Consider the following 21,373-nt stretch of genomic DNA (forward strand, 5'->3'; position numbering starts at 1 on the left):
CACTAACACACACACCGCTCACACTAACACACACACCGCTCACACTAACACACACACACCGCTCACACTAACACACACACACCGCTCACACTAACACACACACCGCTCACACTAACACACACACCGCTCACACTAAAACACACACCGCTCACACTAACACACACACCGCTCACACTAACACACACACCGCTCACACTAACACACACACCGCTCACACTAACACACACACCGCTCACACTAACACACACACCGCTCACACTAACACACACACCGCTCACACTAACACACACACCGCTCACACTAACACACACACCGCTCACACTAACACACACACCGCTCACACTAACACACACACCGCTCACACTAACACGCACACCGCTCACACTAACACACACACACCGCTCACACTAACACGCACACCGCTCACACTAACACGCACACCGCTCACACTAACACACACACACCGCTCACACTAACACGCACACCGCTCACACTAACACACACACCGCTCACACTAACACACACACCGCTCACACTAACACACACACCGCTCACACTAACACGCACACCGCTCACACTAACACGCACACCGCTCACACTAACACGCACGCACCGCTCACACTAACACACACACACCGCTCACACTAACACGCACACCGCTCACACTAACACGCACACCGCTCACACTAACACACACACCGCTCACACTAACACACACACCGCTCACACTAACACACACACCGCTCACACTGACACACACACCGCTCACACTGACACACACACCGCTCACACTAACACACACACCGCTCACACTAACACACACACAGTCAGAGCCGTGTGACTGTTTACATGACACGGGTGCAACCGTCAAACAGAATCAATCCAAAGGGCTTAACGCTCGCTCGTCTGGTGAGCAGTGATGATAAACGTCAGACGGGCGACGGAGCGCTGCGGCCCGTCTGCTCTGCACCTGCACGACCTTCTCACCTGTCGGGACGCTCGCTGCTCAAAGTGAGCATGAAACACAGAGTCAGATTCTCATCGTCGTTCAGTCTGCTGCAGGAGGAAGCAAACGCGACATGAGCGGCGTGGTGACCGGGCCCAGTGGGCAGAGCGCCGCCAGCTGATGTGCTATAAGCCTATTGTACATAAAGCAGGATCAGCAGCGCTCGTTAACATTCCTGTCTGGGGTTCCTGCTGCCCGGTTTACACAGACGGATTGAACCGTGTGTAGGGAAAACATTTCACCCTGTCGGCCCACAGAAACACCCAAATGTATAATGTTCACCGTTAAAACATTCAAAGCAACGGCAGGAAGGAAGAGAAGGAGCGAGACTTCAACAGGTTTAGTTAAACTAGGTCAAGAATAACCGCCGGGACGAGAGATGATGAGATGAATATGCTCTTAAGATGCTCAGCATGAGCGGAGGAGCTGCTGGACAGACGCCACGAGGAGTTATTAGATCAATCAGTGTGATTGGTGATCCCTCTCGGCTCACATCCACACACTGAAACTGTGTTTTAAACAGAAAGAGATGACAGCGGTGCCATAACGTCCTCGCTGGTGTGATGTCACCTTTCTTTCTGACTCTAGAATATATTTTATATTTCCATGTAAGAAAACAGTCCCGTGCCAGTGTTTCTGAGCGTGAGGCCAGATGTGAGATCGCTGTCAACATGGAGCCTCGTGAGCTCACGTCTGAAGACACATGGTGTTTGAATCTGTGTAAATAATGTTTCACGGTCTCATTCAGCACAAAGATGCTTTATTCACAGATGAAATCATCTGATGAACGGCGCAGTCCTCTGTGTGTGACAGCGAGGCAGAAAGAAGACGCCTGAACGCGACTGTGTCGTATTTTGGTTTCACACAGTGAGCGGATCATTCAGATGAAACCCGCTGGTTGTTTACTTGTAACATCTAACAAAGAGGATTGTGTTTGTCTGGGCGTGTGCTCGTGCAGACGCAGCTCGTGCAGACGCAGCGTGTGCAGACGCAGCGTGTGCAGACGCAGCTCGTGCAGACGCAGCGTGCAGACGCAGCTCGTGCAGACGCAGCGTGTGCAGACACAGCTCGTGCAGACGCAGCGTGGGCAGACGCAGCGTGTGCAGACGCAGCGTGTGCAGACGCAGCTCGTGCAGACGCAGCGTGTGCAGACGCAGCGTGTGCAGACGTAGCTCGTGCAGACGCAGCGTGTGCAGACGCAGCGTGTGCAGACGCAGCTCGTGCAGACGCAGCGTGTGCAGACGCAGCTCGTGTGTGTCTGGGGGAGCGAGCCCTGCAGGAGCGTCTCTGTGGTCGCTCACGTTTACAGGAAGTCTTCAGGTTTCTCAGTTTGGCTCCACAACATAAGTCACGCAGCAGCGGGCAGATTTACTGGCACTGGAAGCTGCAGACATTCGTATTAATTGAAAACACACCTTCAGACTGAGTGTGTGTCCAGGCGTCTCCCATGGACGCCTCGTTTTGAGAGCTTCACTGTGATGTTATCCCTCTTTCCAGCTGGCTCAGCGGCTCGCAGCAATAAAAGACTTTTCATGAAAAAGGTCTGAAGTCCACCAGGAGCACATGGAGGACATAACGCTGCTGAGGTGTCAGCTGACCCTTCAAACATCCATTTAACGGCGTCCTGCTGACTCCTGCATCATCGCTGAACTTCGTCGTCATAAATCATAACCACTCATTTCTGCTTTAACGCCCTCGGTGAACAATAAATAATTTTCTGCATGTTTTTTTTTAGAAATCTAACATTTCTGCTGCTGTTATTTAGCAGCTAAAACTCCAGCTGTTCGATGCTTTTGCGTGTTTGAATATGAATATGAATGAGACTCCAGGTGATTACTGGCGTCTGCAGCGTATTCCTTTTCTTTTGGTTGAACGTTCTTGAGTTATTTTACATTCACGTTGACAGATGTTTATTTCCCCACATGAAGCGGCTGAAGGTGTTTCAACGGGGAGCTCAGGTGTGTCAGGTGACACTGACTGTTCCATCGCTTTAGAGTTAGTGAGTCACACGAAGGGAACGAGGCCAAAACTAATAAAGTTTCTCCTGTGAACTCCACAAATCTGCAACAACTTAAATCCACATTATTTTTAATTATTTCAGTGACTATATGAGCTTTCATAAGGGGTGAAACGAGCCCGCTGGAGGCCAAACCAGGTGGATGCTGTCGTGATTGGATAAAGAAAATGACAGTTATTATATTATCATAAAGCCTTTTAAAGGTTTAACACGTTTAGGTAGAATATAAAGTTGGATTTCTACCAATTCAATTCACATACGTCACAGTTTTAAAAGCTGCTTTTGTAGATTGTGAGAATGTTTGATGAGTTTGAAACCTCCCGCTAACCAAAAGTGAAATCTTTGCTTTGCAAATCTGTGTATGAATCATATTTTACTAAAGTTCGCTGCAAAGCAACCTCCAGAACGACCTCGTTCACATCCTGCAGGAGCGTCAGGAGCGTCGCTGCAGCTCTCATCGTGCCGTTCATATGGAATAAAAAGAGCTGTTTGTTTTTCATCACTGGAGCTCTTCCTGCTGTTATAATGAGCACCGACTTCTGAAACAGACTCGCGCTTTGACTCCGAACCCGAGAGTGTGTGACGCAAGCGTCCGTGCTGTCAGACACACATGACCTCGGCTCAGAGGCGACTCCGTACTTCACTTTGTTCTCCCAGAAGACACAACCACAGCGGCCTGATGGACGTCTGAACTCTTCTGCCAGAGCTTCTGCTCTGCAGGAGCGACGCCAGGCGTCTGTCTGCAGAAAGCTGCAGAAGCATCAGGTGTGACTCTTACCCGTAAGCCTTTGGTTCCTCTGCTGCCGGCCGGCCCCGCCGCTCCAGAAGAGCCCTGACGGACAAAGGAAGAGGGAGATAAAGAGGGGAAGACAGGGGGGAGGGACAAAACAAAGGTTTACACTGACGGACCACAGAGCCCCAGGTTCCTGACCCGGTGGGAGGGGGAGGGGCGGCCTGGCCTCTGGAGCTCACTACGGGGTTTGTTGTTGGATCTGTCACTCACACCAATTAAAGGGCTGCTCAGGAATCCTGAACCCCAGAGCCTCGTATTTATGTTTGTTTTGGTGGCTCGGTGGCCCCCGCCTCCCAGCACCGCTCGGCCCGCTCGCTGTCAGACCCGACCGGGCCGAGGGAGGCGGGGCCGGCTCCTAATTGGTTATAGGTGTTGTGCTTTTGACTGACAGGAGGGTGAAGCAGGGTCAGCGGGAGACTGCCAGCTCTCATGACGCTCAAAGGAACCTCACTGCCGACTGTGCATGCAGGTTGTTAACGCTACGAGCTACAACAAGTACACACAGACATCTTTGTTCATGTGTTCACCTTCTCGCTGTCATCGTTTGTCCGTTTCTTTCTGTCGCACTTGAGATGTTGATAATAACCACACAGCTCGTTGACTGTTTGCTATCTTGGTGCTAAAAGAGAGGAATGAGGACTCACTGGTCGTCCTGGAGGTCCTGCAGGCCCCGAGTCGCCCGGCGTCCCTGGGTGACCCTGCACATGCACACGCACACAAACACACAGGACGCAGATTACAACGGGCAGAAACCCACATGGTCCAAATGAGACGATGATGCCATGAAATGAAACGGCGGATGTGACTTCATCAGCCGGCGTTTAAAGACAGAAACACTGAAGTTAACGTTCATATAATGTAATAAACAAACATCTGAAGAACAACTTTACACAGTAGAAAGAAAATCTGCTGCTAGAATAAGAGACATCGGGGAGAAGAGAATAAACAGACGAGATGATTTCATATCTGAAGACATCGCTTTTGGCTGCTTTTCTTTCTCCTTCATTAAACCTTATGTTTTTTCGACCATTTCTAAAAGCGTAACTTTGTACTGGAGGAGTGTTTCCAGCCAGTCCGATCAGCTATGTGCAATAAAATAAAACCAATACACAAACCCACAGCACAGTAGGCAGCTGTGATGTCATACATCCACAGAAGACGGATCATAAAGCCTGAAGCACGAGCTTCTCATGATGAGCTCTCCGTCAGCAGCTACCAGCTGAGGGCACACAACTGTGTGTGTGTGTGTGTGTGTGTGTGTGTGTGTGTGTGTGTGTGTGTGTGTGTGTGTGTGTGTGTGTGTGTGTGTGTGTGAGACAAATCCAACTGGCTGTCAGCCGGCAGGACTCATCTCTCTGATTCAGCCAGAATGATGACGACATGATGTTCCACTCGTTCATTCAGTCTACATGAGATAAACTTTATGACGTCCTCGTCTGTTCTCTGGGTCGGACACGAAGAGACAAAGAGACAAGAGACAAAGAGACAAAGAGACAAAAGACAAAGAGACAAGAGACAAAGAAACAAGAGACAAAAGACAAAGAGACAAGAGACCAAGAGACAAAAGACAAAGAGACAAAGAGACAAGAGACCAAGAGACAAGAGACAAAGAAACAAGAGACAAAAGACAAAGAGACAAAAGACAAGAGACAAAGAGAGAAAAGACAAAAGACAAAGAGACAAGAGACAAAAGACAAAGAGACAAAAGACCAAGAGACAAAAGACAAAGAGACCAAGAGACAAGAGACAAAGAGAGAAAAGACAAAAGACAAAGAGACAAGAGACAAGAGACAAGAGACAAGCGTCCGCTAGCTGTTAGCGAGCCCGCTAGCTGTGTGACAGGTAGAGTAGGACACGGCCCTGCGGCGGCCTCTTAAAAGACTGAAACACATGAATCCGGGTCTGAAAGTACATCAGCGGCTTTCTTTGCTGCTTGAGTCCCGGCGGCCTCGTGGAGGAGGAGTCAGCGCCTCCTTGTGGCCGTTAACTACCAGCAGGATTCACTGGAACTGTTGCCTCCTTTGTTTGAACCGACGTTACGACTGTTTCCATCTCTCGGCCTCCCGCCGAGCGCTGAACCACGGCTGAAAAAACTACGATCTACGGGTCGATGTGCCTCCTTTCCCTTCTGGATTATTGTGACGGCGTTGAGCTAATCCCACGCGTCAGTTTATTCCCATGGGAATAACACACACACTTTACTTTAACATGCACATTTCTGAGACTTCTCCTTTTGACAGACGCAGGAAATCCTCTGGAAGCGTTCTCAAACGTTATAAAACTCGAACCCTCAACCTCACTGAGGCTCACCGTTGTTCCCTTTTCTCCCGGCGGTCCCGGAGGGCCCATCTTCCCTCGATCGCCCTGGAGGTGAACGACCACAACGATTAGTCTCCAAAGCGACGGCGTGAGGACACATTTACCAGGAAAGACAACGTCGTCTCACCTTCTCTCCTGCCAGTCCCGCCTCTCCCACCGGCCCGATGAAGCCCACCAAACCCTGAGAGACATGAACTCACATGAACGGATGAACGGATGAATGGAAAAAAACCACCACGTCAGCGTTTCTTACTCTTTCTCCCATGGTTCCAACTTTTCCTGTGACACCGGATTCTCCCTGCAGAGACAAATATATAAATACTCTTTTGTTTGAAAATAATAAAACATATATTTTCTATGTGTTGAAGCGTGAGTCATGACTTCATTCACCTTGACTCCCTCTGGCCCGGCCTTCCCAGGAAAACCTTTCCTTCCCATTCTACCCTGAAAGAGGAAAAGAAGGTGTTGGCGATGTTGAAGCTGACGCGTCGTTAACGTTCATCTCAGATCCTCCATGAAGGAGAAGGATCTGCTTCCTGTGAGAGACGTCCACAGCTGTTTCCTGGACGCGCTCTGCAACGCGCTCTGGCGTCAGGCTCGGATCACGCTGATGCGACGGTTTGGAAAGTCTTCAATGACGGTAATGTTCCTCTTGCTCGGACAGTGCTTCCCGGGTTGAGACGGGGCTAAGTGCTCCTTTCTTTCATACCGGCAATAACTTCAGGTCAAAGACGCCAAACTGCTGAACACCGAGTGACTCAACAATTCCAACGTTTGACTCCAGAGAGGTTGGCAGCTTCCTTCACAGCGTTCAGGCTGCGTTTCCCTCTGAAGCTCACAGGGAACGCTGACGCTCGTAGTAACATGAGGATTATTATGAGCTGCAGGATTTGTGACTTCTTATCACCTGATTTAGATTTATGATTGTGACCGACCGCAGTGACCAAAGGAAGGAAGAAGTACTCCTATTTTATTTCACCAATAGAAAGAGACCAGGAGCAACCGAGGAGGTGAGGAGCCGGTTAGAAGAAGAAGAAGAAGAAGAAGAAGAAGAAGAAGAAGAAGAAGAAGAAGAAGAAGAAGAAGAAGAAGAAGCTAAAGTGAGGGTGTCATTCTGAGTGGAAGAGTAAAGCTAAAAGACAGCTGGGGGCGATGAAGAGGAGGACGAGGAGGAGGAGGAGGAGGAGGAGGAGGAGGAGGACCTGTTGCACCTGGCAAGACATCAATCAGCTTCCCCAAAGGATGGAGGAGTGAGGGTTCAGAGACAGAGGGAGGGGGATAGTGTGAAATTGATGATGAAGAAGGAGAAGATAAACTGATGAAGAAAACCTGCAGGGTCTTTTATAGTAAAAAGCTTTTTTTTAAAGTTAGACGAGTCGTTGAAAGACTGTAAAAAGTAGTTTTTTTTCTGTGTTTATAGGAAGCTTTTATGAAATAAAAGTCTGAAAAATGTTATTTCTGCAGTGAACCATTAGATGTTAATGGTTCACGACAGAAATAAGATTTTTCTGACTTTATGGCAGCTATAAATCTCACCAGCTATAAACATGGCGGTGCGGTTATCGCCCCCTGGTGGCCCACAGCGTGAACTGCAGGAAGTGCTTCACGGTGAGAGGACCATGGAGGGACGAGCCGTCACAAAACCTCAGTTATGACCTCACACAGACATCAAGAGTCTCTCACTGTGGATCAAACAACTTCTGAACGCACAATTACAATCCAGCACTTAAATGAAACTACACCCTCTGTGGGCGTCGGAGACTACGAGCGAGTGAGACGTCCTTCATGATGAGCAGCACGATGTCTGGAGGCTGAATCGCGTTCAGGCCTCGAGTAGATTCACATCAGTGCTTCAGTGCAGACGCCATGCAGCGCTGCTGTTCTGCAGGATGTGAAGTATGAACACACACGCAGCTTCCTGCTGCAGGTGGTTTGACTTCTTATTGCAAAGATATGTTAAACGCTTCCTCTCTTTGATTTGTCCACCAGAGATAAACAAAGAATATGGAATTAAACCGTTATGATGCACACAATAGACGCTCCAGCGTCCTGCAGTTTAAACAAACACACACACACACACACACACACACTGTGACTTAACACACACACACGTGTTATTTTCTCACATGCTATACTGGTAACAGTAATGCCTGTTATCATCTCTCCTGTAGACACACCAGGTGTTATTTATACTCAGAACTATTATTTATCCTCAGAACTATTATTTATACTCGTAACTCACCTCCAGTCCTGTCGGGCCCGGCGGTCCGATCGGGCCCTCGTCTCCCTGGAAACAGGTTGTATTGATGTTAGCGTGAGTTGTGTTTGTGGACTCTCGGCTGCAGCGTTGTGGTGGTTGTGATGCGGCGTCTTACCTCCAGGCCTGGAACCCCTCGCGGGCCCGGCAGCCCTCTGGCCCCGAGCTTTCCCTGGACGGCAGAAAGCAAATGAAAGCGAATGTGTGAAGGTCAACGTGTGTATTTAGGTTCATATTTTTAGCCGTGAGTTGTGCGGCTTGAAGAAAAGGAATGTGGGTCAGTGAGTCCAACACTTTGGTCCAGACTGAAATATCTCGACAGCTTTTAGACCAGCAGAACATTTTGTCCAATTACAGAACAAAAAGGGCAAATTTGGGCAAATTTGTTCAATACTTTGTTTCAGGCTGAACTGTACGTGATTTTTAACCCAGCAAATTTATAGTTTATAAGTAAATTATTTCCAAATTTTTGCTCTCAATTAAAAAAATAGCTCTAAAAAAAACTAAAATGTGCTCTCAAAACAATAAATAAAAAAGCTCCCAAAAAAAGAAATTTGCTATCTAAAAAGAAAAGTGCTCTAAAAAAGCTTTTTTTAATTCACTTTTTTTGAGAGAGCAAATTTATTTAAAAAAAAAGAAGAATTAGAGCAATTTTTTTGAATTGATAGCAAAGATTTGGAGAAACTTACCTACAGACAGGAAGTTTGCTCGGGTAAAAAAGACAGAAATCCACCTTCATAAACCTGTAAACTCTCTGTTATCGTTCTCGGGGCGCTGCAGGCTTCATGCCGCCTCACAGACCGGCTGCACGGACGCCTCCGCCTCCATCATGGCGCTCATGCTGGAACAAACCAGCTGATGACGGATTTACTCACCTTTGGTCCTTCCAGGCCGTTCTCTCCCGGAGGTCCCATGTCACCTGGGAAGCCCTGTCGCCATCAATTACAGAGAAAGAAGCTTTTCCATCGGTTCTGACAAACAGACTCACACATTGAAGGCAGCAATGAAAACACAAACCTCAGGGCCGAGCGGGCCAGAAGCGCCGCCGGGGCCTCGCTCTCCTAATTTGCCCTGAAACAAAAACAAGAACACAGAAATGTTTTGAATCAACATCTGGATATTTTAGGAAATACTATCATTGGCATTCCTGCAGAGACATACATCTCTTATCTGTCTGTTCAATATGGTGCTGATAGGCAAATTCAGATGGAGTCAAGCCACCGCATCCCTCTTGTTTACAGTCTTTATACTATGCTAAGCTAACTGGCTAACTGGCTGCAGCCTTTACTGAACATAATGAACCTTTATGAAAAGTATTGCATCCACATGTTTTGCATTTAAATGCATTTCTGATGATTGAAGGCAGCGCTAACCTGTGGTCCGGGTTTCCCACGAGGGCCTGGCAGCCCTGGAGCCCCCTGGATGCCCTGACCGACACAAACACAACACAACGCAACACAACTGAGGCGCAGTCAGACAGAAGCGGCGTGCAGAGCCCTGAGCTCTCTCCAAACACACGAATCAGACATCAGATACTGAGCATGACTCTGCTCAGTGTGTCTGTTCTGCTCAGGAACACTCTGTGCTACGGCGCTAAAAGGGTTCGATGTTGCTCACACACACACACACACACACACACACACACACACACACACACACACACACACACACACACACAAATGAGGAGGTTTTATACAAGAGTTTCCATAAACTAGACATCTGCTTAGGTCATTTTGCAAAGGCAAATTTCTGCAACAAAAGTTGTGTAACTCTGGATGTGTGTGTTGGAGCAGGAACATGTATGTGCGTGTGCGTGTGCGTGTTCGTGTGTTCTGCTGATGGGAGCTACCTTGTCTCCGCTGTACCCGATCTCCCCTTGCTCTCCGGGAATCCCGACGTCGCCCTGATGGAGAGACGAGAGGACGGAAAGAAAGAGAAATGAAGAACATCAGGAAGTGTTGTGACTCTGCTGAGTCCATCACATCCAGCTCCAACACACAAACACACAAAGCTAATCACTGACACTATGAAAGCGCTCACACAATGAGACTACAGTTCATGTCCATCTGTTTCATGAAGCTTCATAAGTCTGACGGCGTCCGCTCGGATCAACAGACTGATGTCTACTGTAGCTCTGGTCTCAGTAGAATATTACAAATGTAAACTACATGATGTCGGTTCACTTTATTGCTGGTGAGATGAGCAGATTGACATCACTCTCATGTCTGCACAGTCATCATGAACATGAACCTGCAGGTCAGTCATGCAGGATGTGAGAGGTATGGACTTTATATACAACATGTATTTCCCAAAATGTCAAACTATTTAAGTTCAAGCCCAAAAGGAAACATATCACACAGGATTTCATAGACTGACATAGGAAGGACTCGTGTTAGTGGAATCAGAGAGTTAGAAACCTGTCACATGTCATGCTTCATGAGAGGGCGGGACCTAATGAAAGCATGCGCTGTGTCTACGAGACGGAAAGAGATGTCTACAAGGGGATGCAGAGGAGTTCACATCCATCACATGCTGCTCAAACACGGGCCGATAACAGGAATATTCAGATCACCTTATCACCTTTCAGTCCTGGTTCTCCTGGATTTCCGGGCACACCCTGAAATGAACACCAACGGGTTAGAAAGACCCCAAAGTCACTAAAAACTCTGTGTGTGTGTGTGTGTGTGTGTGTGTGTGTGTGTGTGTGTGTGTGTGTGTGTGTGTGTGTGTGTGTGTGTGTGTGTGGCATTACCTTCAGTCCGCTCGGTCCTGGAAGGCCCATCTCTCCCAGAGGCCCCATGTCACCCTGCCGCCAGGAGGGACAAACAGTGAATTGTGATCAACGTGTTCAGATGAACACATGTTTCAGATCCCGTGACTTTTTATTACAACAAACACACATAAACAAACACACACGTTCTGTATGAATACGCCTCATTGTCTTCCAGATCATCCATACAGCCGTCACATCGCATGCAAACACGGAGCAGAGGATGATGATATACGTCCAGATTCACATGATGAAGATTAAATCTCGCCGCCTGAAGCCAAGATTTTGTTTCATCTGAAGCCAGAAATAAAAGATGGAGGTAACATCTGCTCCCCCACGGGAGGAGGAAGCAGCTCTGGGACGACCAGAGAAGAAGACGACGGGCAGAAGAAGTGACGTTTCATTCAAAAAGGACCAATTATTGGCAGAGATGTCAGAACTGATGGATGTTCTGCTGCCGCGACAGAAAGAGACTTCGTGCTCGCCGGCTGCTCGTCGTTATGCTCAGTCGCTGCTCGTGGAGGCGAGCAGAGCGGCCTCGGCACCGCGAGGGACATGTTTGTGTCTTTGTAAGAAAATGCATCTGCATGTGTGACAAAGGCTGTTATAGAAATAACACGCTTCTTCTTCTTCAGCTGGGGGAATCTAGTGTTTTCTACTGAGCGAGAACAACGAGTTGCACTCGAGCTTTAAGGGATCTGCAGTTAAAAAACAACAGTGTCTGTTCCTCTACTACGTGTTTCCTGCTGACCTGCTCAAGTTGCAGACATGCGTGTGGAAATATGACATGTTACACTAACTAACGTGTTGAATTGAGTCCAGGGTAATATCAAGGCGAGCCACAGGGGGCGCCATGTTCCAGTTCTGGCCAACGAAGCAACCTTTGCACCTCCGTCCTCTGCAGCAGGACAAGAGGATGACGGTGCGTTCAAAGACACCAAACAGTAAACTCTCAAGTCTGGAGACGCAGAAAAGTAGAAATATGGAGAGAAGCGATGAAAGCAGCTGCTGGCAGGAAGCATCTCTGCTGCTTCTGTGACTCCTGACAGCTCCTTCCCTTGTGGATATTCATATCTGTGCAGCTCGTCCTCTGCAGTTATGCGATGGACACGGCGCTCAGAGCAGAGCTGTAATCACAGAGACGATTACAGGCCGGCCGCCGCCGCCGGCGTCCTGGAATAGACCGGGAGGAGCTGCAGGACGGATGAGGACGACCAGAGAGACGATGTAATCACACACAATTATGTGGCTGTCGCTGGGCTGAGCACCACGGAGAGAAGGTGATGGTGGGAGGGTTAATGAGAGAGATCCAAGAGGAACACAAGAGGAACATGAGAGGAACATGAGAGGAACACATGAGGAACACAAGAGGAACACAAGAGGAACACATGAGGAACATGAGAGGAACACGAGAGGAACACATGAGGAACACAAGAGGAACACAAGAGGAACACATGAGGAACACATGAGGAACACAAGAGGAACACAAGAGGAACACGAGAGGAACATGAGAGGAACACATGAGGAACACAAGAGGAACACATGAGGAACACGAGAGGAACACATGAGGAACACGAGAGGAACACATGAGGAACACAAGAGGAACACATGAGGAACACAAGAGGAACATGAGAGGAACACAAGAGGAACATGAGAGGAACACAAGAGGAACATGAGAGGAACACATGAGGAACATGAGAGGAACATGAGAGGAACATGAGAGGAACACATGAGGAACACAAGAGGAACACAAGAGGAACACTTTGACTGATCGGTGGATCAAGAGAGGAAGTGGGCGGGACTAAATGCACAAGTCGAGATCTACGATTATGGTGAAAATAACTTTCTCTTCCATCTTGGATTCCCAAACACTCGTCCATGTTCACTCTTCATAATGTGTTCACTCTTCATCATGTGTTCACTCTTCATCATGTGTTCACTCTTCATGACGTGTTCACTCTTCATGACGTGTTCACTCTTCATGACGTGTTCACTCTTCATGACGTGTTCACTCTTCATGACGTGTTCACTCTTCATGACGTGTTCACTCTTCATGACGTGTTCACTCTTCATGACGTGTTCACTCTTCATCATGTGTTCACTCTTCATGACGTGTTCACTCTTCATGACGTGTTCACTCTTCATCATGTGTTCACTCTTCATGACGTGTTCACTCTTCATGACGTGTTCACTCTTCATAACGTGTTCACTCTTCATGACGTGTTCACTCTTCATGACGTGTTCACTCTTCATAACGTGTTCACTCTTCATGACGTGTTCACTCTTCATGACGTGTTCACTCTTCATGCCGTGTTCACTCTTCATCATGTGTTCACTCTTCATAACATGTTCATGTGTTCACTCTTCATGACGTGTTCACTCTTTTATCTTCACTCTGGTAAAGCGGTTGGTTTCCCAGCAGTGTGTGTGTCAGTGTAAACGATGATAAGAGTTAATTGAGGTTTTTTGTCTCCAATTAAGAAGACGTGTTCTTATTGGCTGAAACACGGCGCTGTGCAGGATTCCTGAAGCGTCTGGAAACAGGATGTTTACACTGAGGAAAACACACAAACTGCAACTCACAATCAGTCCAAGAACTCCGTTTGGACCGGGGGCTCCCAGCTCGCCCTGGAGAGAGAGAGAGAGAGAGAGAGAGAGAGAGAGAGAGAGAGAGAGAGAGAGAGAGAGAGAGAGAGAGAGAGAGAGATGAAGGGAGATGACGCTCTGAGCTTATTGGCTCTTTTTAAACTAACATGCTCAGAAGAGTGGCTCAGTGTTCATCACGGCTTATGAGAGGGACTGTGTGTGTGTGTGTGTGTGTGTGTGTGTGTGTGTGTGTGTGTGTGTGTGTGTGTGTGTGTGTGTGGTGAAGGTAGAGGGGGTGGTGATCGTCCCACTGAGGCTTTTTTTTTAAATTTTTAGGTTCAGTCTCTCTTCAAAAAGTCAAATCATTGATATAATGCTGTAAAGGTTCCTTAAAGGATGACTTCTTCTTCTTCTTCTTCTTCTTCTTCTTCTTCTTCTTCTTCTGGAGAGTTCACTAATCTGGGAGATTATCTCAATGATTACCAGATGAACGGGTGAAAACATTCCTGGTTGTGTGTTTGCGACTTCCTTTGATCCTCGTACGTTTCATTCATTAGTTTTGAAGTAATGACTTCCCATCAGGCTGCAGGCTGTTTCTCATTTGGTGCTACTTGCTAAATGTTAGCAAGCCGATCTGAGAGGACGTGCGTGGTAAATATTACGCCTGCTACACATCAGCATGTTGTGATTATCAATTTCCTGATTAGAGGAAGAAGAAAGCAAACTGAAAGGATGGTCTCAAATGACAGCTGTGAGTCGCTCATCTTTGGTGGAAATGTGTGAAGTAAGCCACCTTAGACTTCATAAACCTTTTATAGCCCTACATATTTTTCGTCTGAGTATAATTTGTCAGGTTATAATCTCGCTAACAGGCTTTATTCTCAGGAAGAAGAGAAGCAGCAGTGAAGTCCAGGAAGCTTCAGAGAAGTTTCCTTCAATGAAACACGTTGTGTTCAAGAGCTTTTCCATGTTAGTCCTCTCAAAACGATATATCTCCTCCTAATAGTACGTGTGTGTGTGTGTGTGTGTGTGTGTGTGTGTGTGTGTGTGTGTGTGTGTGTGTGTGTGTGTGTGTGTGTGGCCCCTTTATAATCGCTGGATGGAAAAAGGTTCCTTTTGAAAGAAAAGCCGGTGAACTGGAAGGTTTGGAAGTAAATCATCAGGAAGAAATGAAATCCAGCAGTAAAACTTTGTCCGGAGCAAAGAACAGACTTCAAATGAAAAGAAAAACAACAACACACACACACACACACACACACACACACACACACACACACACACACACACACACACACACACACAGCCGGACTGCGGGGGATTTACTCGCCAGCGCAGCCAACATGTCAGTAGTAAAACAGCAGGGGGTGAGACTCAGTGTGTGTGTGTGTGTGTGTGTGTGTGTGTGTGTGTGTGTGTGTGTGTGTGACATACTGGCTCTCCATCTGGTCCAGGTGGTCCTCTCTCCCCAAAGTCCCCTGGAAACCCCTGAAGACGGAGAGAGAGACGAGTGTTAATGTCACACTCAGACATGCTTTATTATTAATATTATTATCATTATTAATATTATTATCATTATTATTATGACATGCATTACACATCTCATATGTCCTGTAAGTCCTGTTTGCTTTTACACATGCAGCATTTCTTTTTTTTGGCACTTAGCAAACAGTTGCTCATCTACACGTCCAGCAGAAACGCAGCTACGCTGTGTTTTTAGTTGCTAACTGTTTGCTGCTGTTTGCTGTTTGCTGCTGTTTGCTGCGTAAAGTTGGTGTTTAAGATCATTTTGAATGAGAGAAGACGCCGTCTGCGTTTATAAACCCTATGAGAGCGTTGAGAGTGAAACAAAACAGTCGTGACGGAGCGTGAAACCAAAACGATGAGCTGCAAGATGCTGAAACTGCCTTAAATAAAATCACATCCTTAAAAAAAGAGCTTTTCATTGGAGGCTTAAGTGTTTAAATGATGACCTTCAGTACCACGAATGAACATATATATATATATACATATACATATATATATATATTTATATATATATATATATTTATATATATAAAAGACTATATATTTATATATATATAGAGTCTTTAGAGTCAAATTTACAAAGCATGTTTACACAAAAACTGCCAACTGTTGCACAACCCAGAGCGCTGCGACTGTAACTGCACAGCAATTTTAACAATTTGACTGACTTAAATATAACTTTAGACTCAAAGTTATCTGAAATATGTACAAAATAAGAGCATAATTGCCCCATTATATGCATTAAATCTCTCAGCTGTATGACTGTTACACTCAGGCGTCTAAATGCAATAAGAGGGCCGAGTAATGACTCCGTCCATTTAGCAGTAAGCGGGATGCTAATCTGAGCTACGCTAGCAGCTAGCAGCGCTGCAGACAAACCACATGTGCAGAACGCAAGAGGACCAGAGCATCTTAAACCCGATCATCCAGAAACACTAAAGACCGGCTCCCGCTGCCACACATTCCTCCATAATAGTTCATCACATACTTTGAGAAAACGGCAGTTATTTTGGTGAAAGTAGAGATGTTTTAGCACGCATATGTACTTCAAGCTGTGGCTTAGAAAAGGAAAATGCTCACAAAATGAAACTCTTTGTATTTGAGTTTGCAGTTTATTATTTTTTACCCAGTAAAACTGGGCTTTATTTTCTAATAATAACAATAATAACAGGTCCTTGTGACTAATGTCCTTGTGACATGTGCGATCCCAGAGCATGGCACCGCTTCATGAAGTCATTGTGCACACAGTGGAAGTACAAGAGTCTACGAAGCTCGACGGAGGGCCGAAGGAAGGATCCCACGGCTGTCACCGCCGCCGAAACAACTCAGGACAAATGTGGGAAACGGACATTTTGCCAAGTGCAGCGCTGGAAAAGGCCTGTGATGAGAGTCAGAGCAGACGGCCTGCTTTCACATGGCGTTCCTCAGCAGCAGCATCTCACACGGGTTTGTCGAGCAGAACGAGCCGAACCTCAAACAGCACAACATAGAAGGAGTTAAGCTGAAAAGCAGAACTGTTGGCGATTCCACTCGGAAACTTTTTAGACTCCAGATCTACTCCCTCATCGTGTGTGTGTGTGTGTGTGTGTGTGTGTGTGTGTTTCCTCGACAGAGCACTACAGCGCCGTGGTTATGGCCGTTAAAGCGTCTGGCGGCGGTTCAGGTGCTTCTTCTGTTCTTTGTCCTCCGTCGAGGAGCAGAAGGACGAGCTCTCTGGGAGCGTCCTGGCGCTCTCTTTTCCATGCAGGAGCTCAGAAATCAGAGGATGATATGTGTGTTTTCCTCTCACGCTCACAGGTCAGCTGTGGGCCTTATGAATCATCACAATCATCTGCTCCTCCTTATGGATTATGATCCGCTGTCAGTCATTTGTTTGTCATGAAATCCTTCAGGATGTGGAGCAGGAGAAGCCCGAGCTGTGACGACAGCACTTCCACGTGAATACTTTTAGTTTTTGCAAGACCAGAACTGTGAAATGGCCTCAACAAGGAATTTATTGCAGAAAACTCTTTTGAAAAAAAAAAACAGCTTGCAACTCTTACAATACAGCTCTGTTCACTCGCACGGCAGAAAACTAATGGAAAAACGTGATCTAAAGCCCAAAATATGGTGAATTTGCATCAGCAGCTGCTTCCTAAACATTTGTCTAATTACAGAAAAGGCTGCAGTGCCCAAAACCTCACACTGAGCGGACACCGGCTTGCAGGCCTTTTGGTCTGTAAATGCCATATTTACAGAAAAGCCAATAAGCAACAGCTGCAAAATGATCTCAGCAGCGAGTTCCACATGCACACTCCTTCTGCAGCAGTCTGTCAACGAGACTTTGAACACTATCTGACAAACACAGCGAGCCAGCGGCTTCCTCCAAATGGCTGGGCTCCATGCTGAGGGGGACCAAGAGCACTTCTCTTCCCCAACAAAAGCCTGTTTCTTGTTTCATCCAAGTCTGCACCGGGCTGCTGCTGGGCCTCCACATGCACTCAGGCTGCAGTTAACCCTTCCAGCCGCCGTGGAAACATTGAGCCCAGGCAATGACGTACATCCAGAGCGTATAATGTCGCCGTGGAGGTGTTGGAGTCTTTGCACCAGAACCTCTCAAAAGGACCGAACGGGAGACTGAGTTCAAACGTTTGATATCCGTCACCGTCTTATCGAACTACAGAGGAGACATTCACAGGCGGCCGAGCACAGTTCATCACACTTTGAAAAGATTATCTGTAAAGTATGTTGAGACAAAACTTTACCGGCCTACCCATCTTGCCCCTCTTCCCTGGTTCGCCGGGAACGCCCTGAAAATAAAACACAGAGAGAGCAGAGATGGAGAAAACCAAGCAGAAGAGGGGAAAAGGGTTCAAGAGAGATAGAAAAACAAAGCAGAAGGACAGTTATATACAAACCGTATCAAAACCAAAGCAGTCTTAAGCATAACTGATTCAAGCCCAAACACTTCATTAAAAGCTTCTATCACTCCTGTGTCAACAGATTGAGGAACAGCTGACTGCAGCCCTCCCGGTGTTTCCCAGCCTCTTATGAGGGATTTAGGCCTCCTTCTCATGGATATGCATGTTCAATAAACACCCGTCTCTCCTGGGAGGAGGCAGCGTCTCCTGTGTGCAGCGGTGCTATGTGTCATCCTGCTAACCGGCTGGAGATGTCCTGATCGCAGCCGGGCCTGCGCTGAGGAAACCTCCTGCAGCACGTCATGATGTCATAGCATGGCATGTCATGATGTCATAGCATGGCACGAGCCGCTAATCGCCGCATGTCCTACACGTACAGGAGGAGGAGGCCGGGAGGAGTTCAGGCAGTTCAAAGGCCCTCGGAGGGTTTTATCATGTGAGTCATCGACACTCCCACCGAGCAGCACCCCGGACAGCTGGGGACTGTTTCCCACTTTATAACAACAACAAGACAGCTGAAAGAAACGTCAACGAGAGGCAGAGTTTCCCTCTCACGGGGCCCATCAGCTGGCTGCAGTCGCTCACTGTACATTTCTGACGTTATCGTGTGTGTGAGAGAACTCACTCTTTCGCCATCAGGCCCGGGAAGGCCAAAAAGCCCCGGGATGCCAATGAAACCCTGCAGGAGAGGAGAGAGGAGAGAGGAGAGAGGAGAGAGGAGAGGAGAGGAGAGAGGAGATAGGAGAGGAGAGAGGAGAGGAGAGAGGAGAGAGGAGAGAGGAGAGGAGAGGAGAGAGGAGAGAAGAGGAGAGAGGAGAGGAGATAGGAGAGGAGAGGAGAGGAGAGGAGAGAGGAGATAGGAGAGAGGAGAAGAGATAGGAGAGGAGATAGGAGAGGAGATAGAAGAGGAGATAGGAAAACAGAGGAGAGGAAATAGAAGAGGAGATAGGAAAACAGAGGAGAGGAGAGAGGAGAGGAGAGAAGAGGAGAGGAGAGAGGAGAGGAGAAGAGAGAGGAGAGAGGAGAGGGACAGAGAGAAGGAGAGGAGAGAGGAGAGAGGAGAGGATATAGGATATTGGAGAGAGGAGAGGAGAGAGGAGAGGAGATTGGAGATAGATGAGGAGAGGACGAAAGGAGAAGAGAGTAGTGGAGAGGAGAGGAGGAATATAAGATGTGAGTATTTGGCCATGAATGCAGCAGGAAGAACATCAACTCCCATGAGCTCTCGGGGTTCAGGAGCCGTGGATCCAGCTCGGACAGGACGGGCTTCTCTGAAGAACCAAGCCATGAGGCAAGTGTATATGCCCATGGACTGCATGGTGCTGGCTTCCACGATGTAGTCCAAGGGCACATACCCTCACGCCAGGGATCTCTGAAGATAGCCAGGACATCACAATGAGCTGTCGGTGCAGGGACACACACACACACACACACACACACAGAGGAGAACACCACAACAGTACAACACTGGAGGAACAGCTCGACGCTTTCAGGCGCGTCCAGGCGGTGAACGTGCACACAATATGACGCACGCTGCAAAAGAGAGAGCAGAGGATGTGGAGCGGTGGCTCACAGGGCGAGCGAGAGGACCAGCAGCCTCCTGGAGGCCGCCGGGCCTCAAGGAGCTTAAACAGGAAATTCCAGCCAGTGGGGGCAGGGAGGCTGTGAGCATGCAGGGAGCTGATAAAGAAGCTTCACTGGAGCGCACACACAAAAGTCCCTGTTTGTGTCTGTGTGTTTCTTTGTTTGTGTACTTTGAGGGTGTGTGTTTGTGCGCGGTGAGGCTCATCAACAACCAGCCTTTCAGTGCGTGTCCGTGCGCACAGCAACGCAACGCTTATATTACAAATAAAGACTTCTATGTTGAGCGCGCTATTAATAGCGGCACACACACACACCGGCTGGGCGAGTGTGTGTGTGAATGTGTTTGTGTGTGCAGAGGTGGACGCCGGTGCAACCACAGCGCGTGCACGCTCTCACGCCGCCGTGCACGCAATGTGGATGCGGTTGCAGCCTCGTGCACATGCACGTCCTCGTTCACATGCACGTCCTCGTGCACATGCATGTCCTCGTTCACATGCATGTCCTCGTGCATCGACGGGCTCGCGGCACGAAATACCAAAAGTTTGCAGCCTTTAATTAAAGTACTTTGTGAGAGTCTCCTACACATGTTGCGTAATGAAGCGTCAGAGAGCTGTCAGGCCGCCCGCCCTCCCCATAAACATCCACTGGTCCTGTCAGAGCTCCCAGTTAGTCATGAACACTGATAACAACCCAGCAGCCCACTGGGAGGAAGCACTTACCCGAACGCCTTTAGGCCCCAACGGTCCTATCGGCCCCGGCAAACCCTGGAAACACAGAGGACTTTATTCCAGCGCTCAACTTCTACTGGTTTCTACTGGTTTCTACTGGTGAATACACTGCGGATGTGTCTGTCATTCAGCATCGTGACGACACTGACACTGTTACCTATCGTCCATCAAACACACTTAAAATGACTAAAAGATGAAGTCCCTGAATAGTTTGTGCAAATCAGTGTAAAGATGCCAGTAAACACCAGAACTGTGTGGACGCACACAAAAACCAGCAATGTGTACTGTGTAATATATAATATATAGTGTATTATGTATAGTGTATAGTGTATTATATATTATGTATAGTGTATTATGTATAATGTATAATGTATAGTGTATAATGTATAGTGTATAATGTATAATGTATAGTGTATAATGTATAATGTATAGTGTATAATGTATAATGTATAATGTATAGTGTATAATGTATAATGTATAGTATAATGTATTATGTATTATGTATAGTGTATAATGTATAATGTATAGTGTATAATGTATAGTGTATAATGTATAATGTATAGTGTATAATGTATAATGTATAGTATAATGTATTATGTATTATGTATAGTGTATAATGTATAATGTATAGTGTATAATGTATAGTGTATTATGTATTATGTATAATGTATAATGTATAATGTATAGTGTATAATGTATAGTGTATAGTATAATGTATTTTGTATAGTGTATTATGTATTATGTATAGTAGTGTATTATGTATAATGTATAATGTATAGTGTATTATGTATAGTGTATAATGTATAATGTATTATGTATAATGTGCAGTGTACAATGTATAATGTATACTGTAATATGTATAATGTAATATGTTTAATGAATAATGTAC

The 21,373-nt window shown here is 47.0% G+C and overlaps 1 protein-coding gene across 1 annotated transcript in view; it reads right to left on the reverse strand.

Moving 5' to 3' along the window:
- The window catches only part of col27a1a (collagen, type XXVII, alpha 1a), a 66,349-nt gene that overhangs the window by 12,119 nt on the left and 32,857 nt on the right, over positions 1-21,373 (reverse strand). The window contains exons 10-28 of the mRNA XM_068574519.1: positions 20,476-20,520; positions 18,798-18,851; positions 18,017-18,061; positions 15,180-15,233; positions 13,746-13,790; positions 11,145-11,198; positions 10,965-11,009; positions 10,242-10,295; positions 9,766-9,819; positions 9,410-9,463; positions 9,268-9,321; positions 8,511-8,564; positions 8,378-8,422; positions 6,526-6,579; positions 6,389-6,433; positions 6,263-6,316; positions 6,127-6,180; positions 4,461-4,514; positions 3,802-3,855 (exon numbers count right to left, since the gene is read on the reverse strand). Coding sequence (XP_068430620.1) covers positions 3,802-3,855; positions 4,461-4,514; positions 6,127-6,180; positions 6,263-6,316; positions 6,389-6,433; positions 6,526-6,579; positions 8,378-8,422; positions 8,511-8,564; positions 9,268-9,321; positions 9,410-9,463; positions 9,766-9,819; positions 10,242-10,295; positions 10,965-11,009; positions 11,145-11,198; positions 13,746-13,790; positions 15,180-15,233; positions 18,017-18,061; positions 18,798-18,851; positions 20,476-20,520 — 972 coding nt within the window. The remainder of the gene's footprint in view (positions 1-3,801; positions 3,856-4,460; positions 4,515-6,126; positions 6,181-6,262; positions 6,317-6,388; positions 6,434-6,525; positions 6,580-8,377; positions 8,423-8,510; positions 8,565-9,267; positions 9,322-9,409; positions 9,464-9,765; positions 9,820-10,241; positions 10,296-10,964; positions 11,010-11,144; positions 11,199-13,745; positions 13,791-15,179; positions 15,234-18,016; positions 18,062-18,797; positions 18,852-20,475; positions 20,521-21,373) is intronic.

The sequence above is a fragment of the Clinocottus analis genome, unplaced genomic scaffold (genome assembly GCF_023055335.1).
Source record: "Clinocottus analis isolate CAN_PGR_092001 unplaced genomic scaffold, fCliAna1.0.p SCAF_13, whole genome shotgun sequence".
NCBI lineage: Eukaryota > Metazoa > Chordata > Actinopteri > Perciformes > Cottidae > Clinocottus > Clinocottus analis.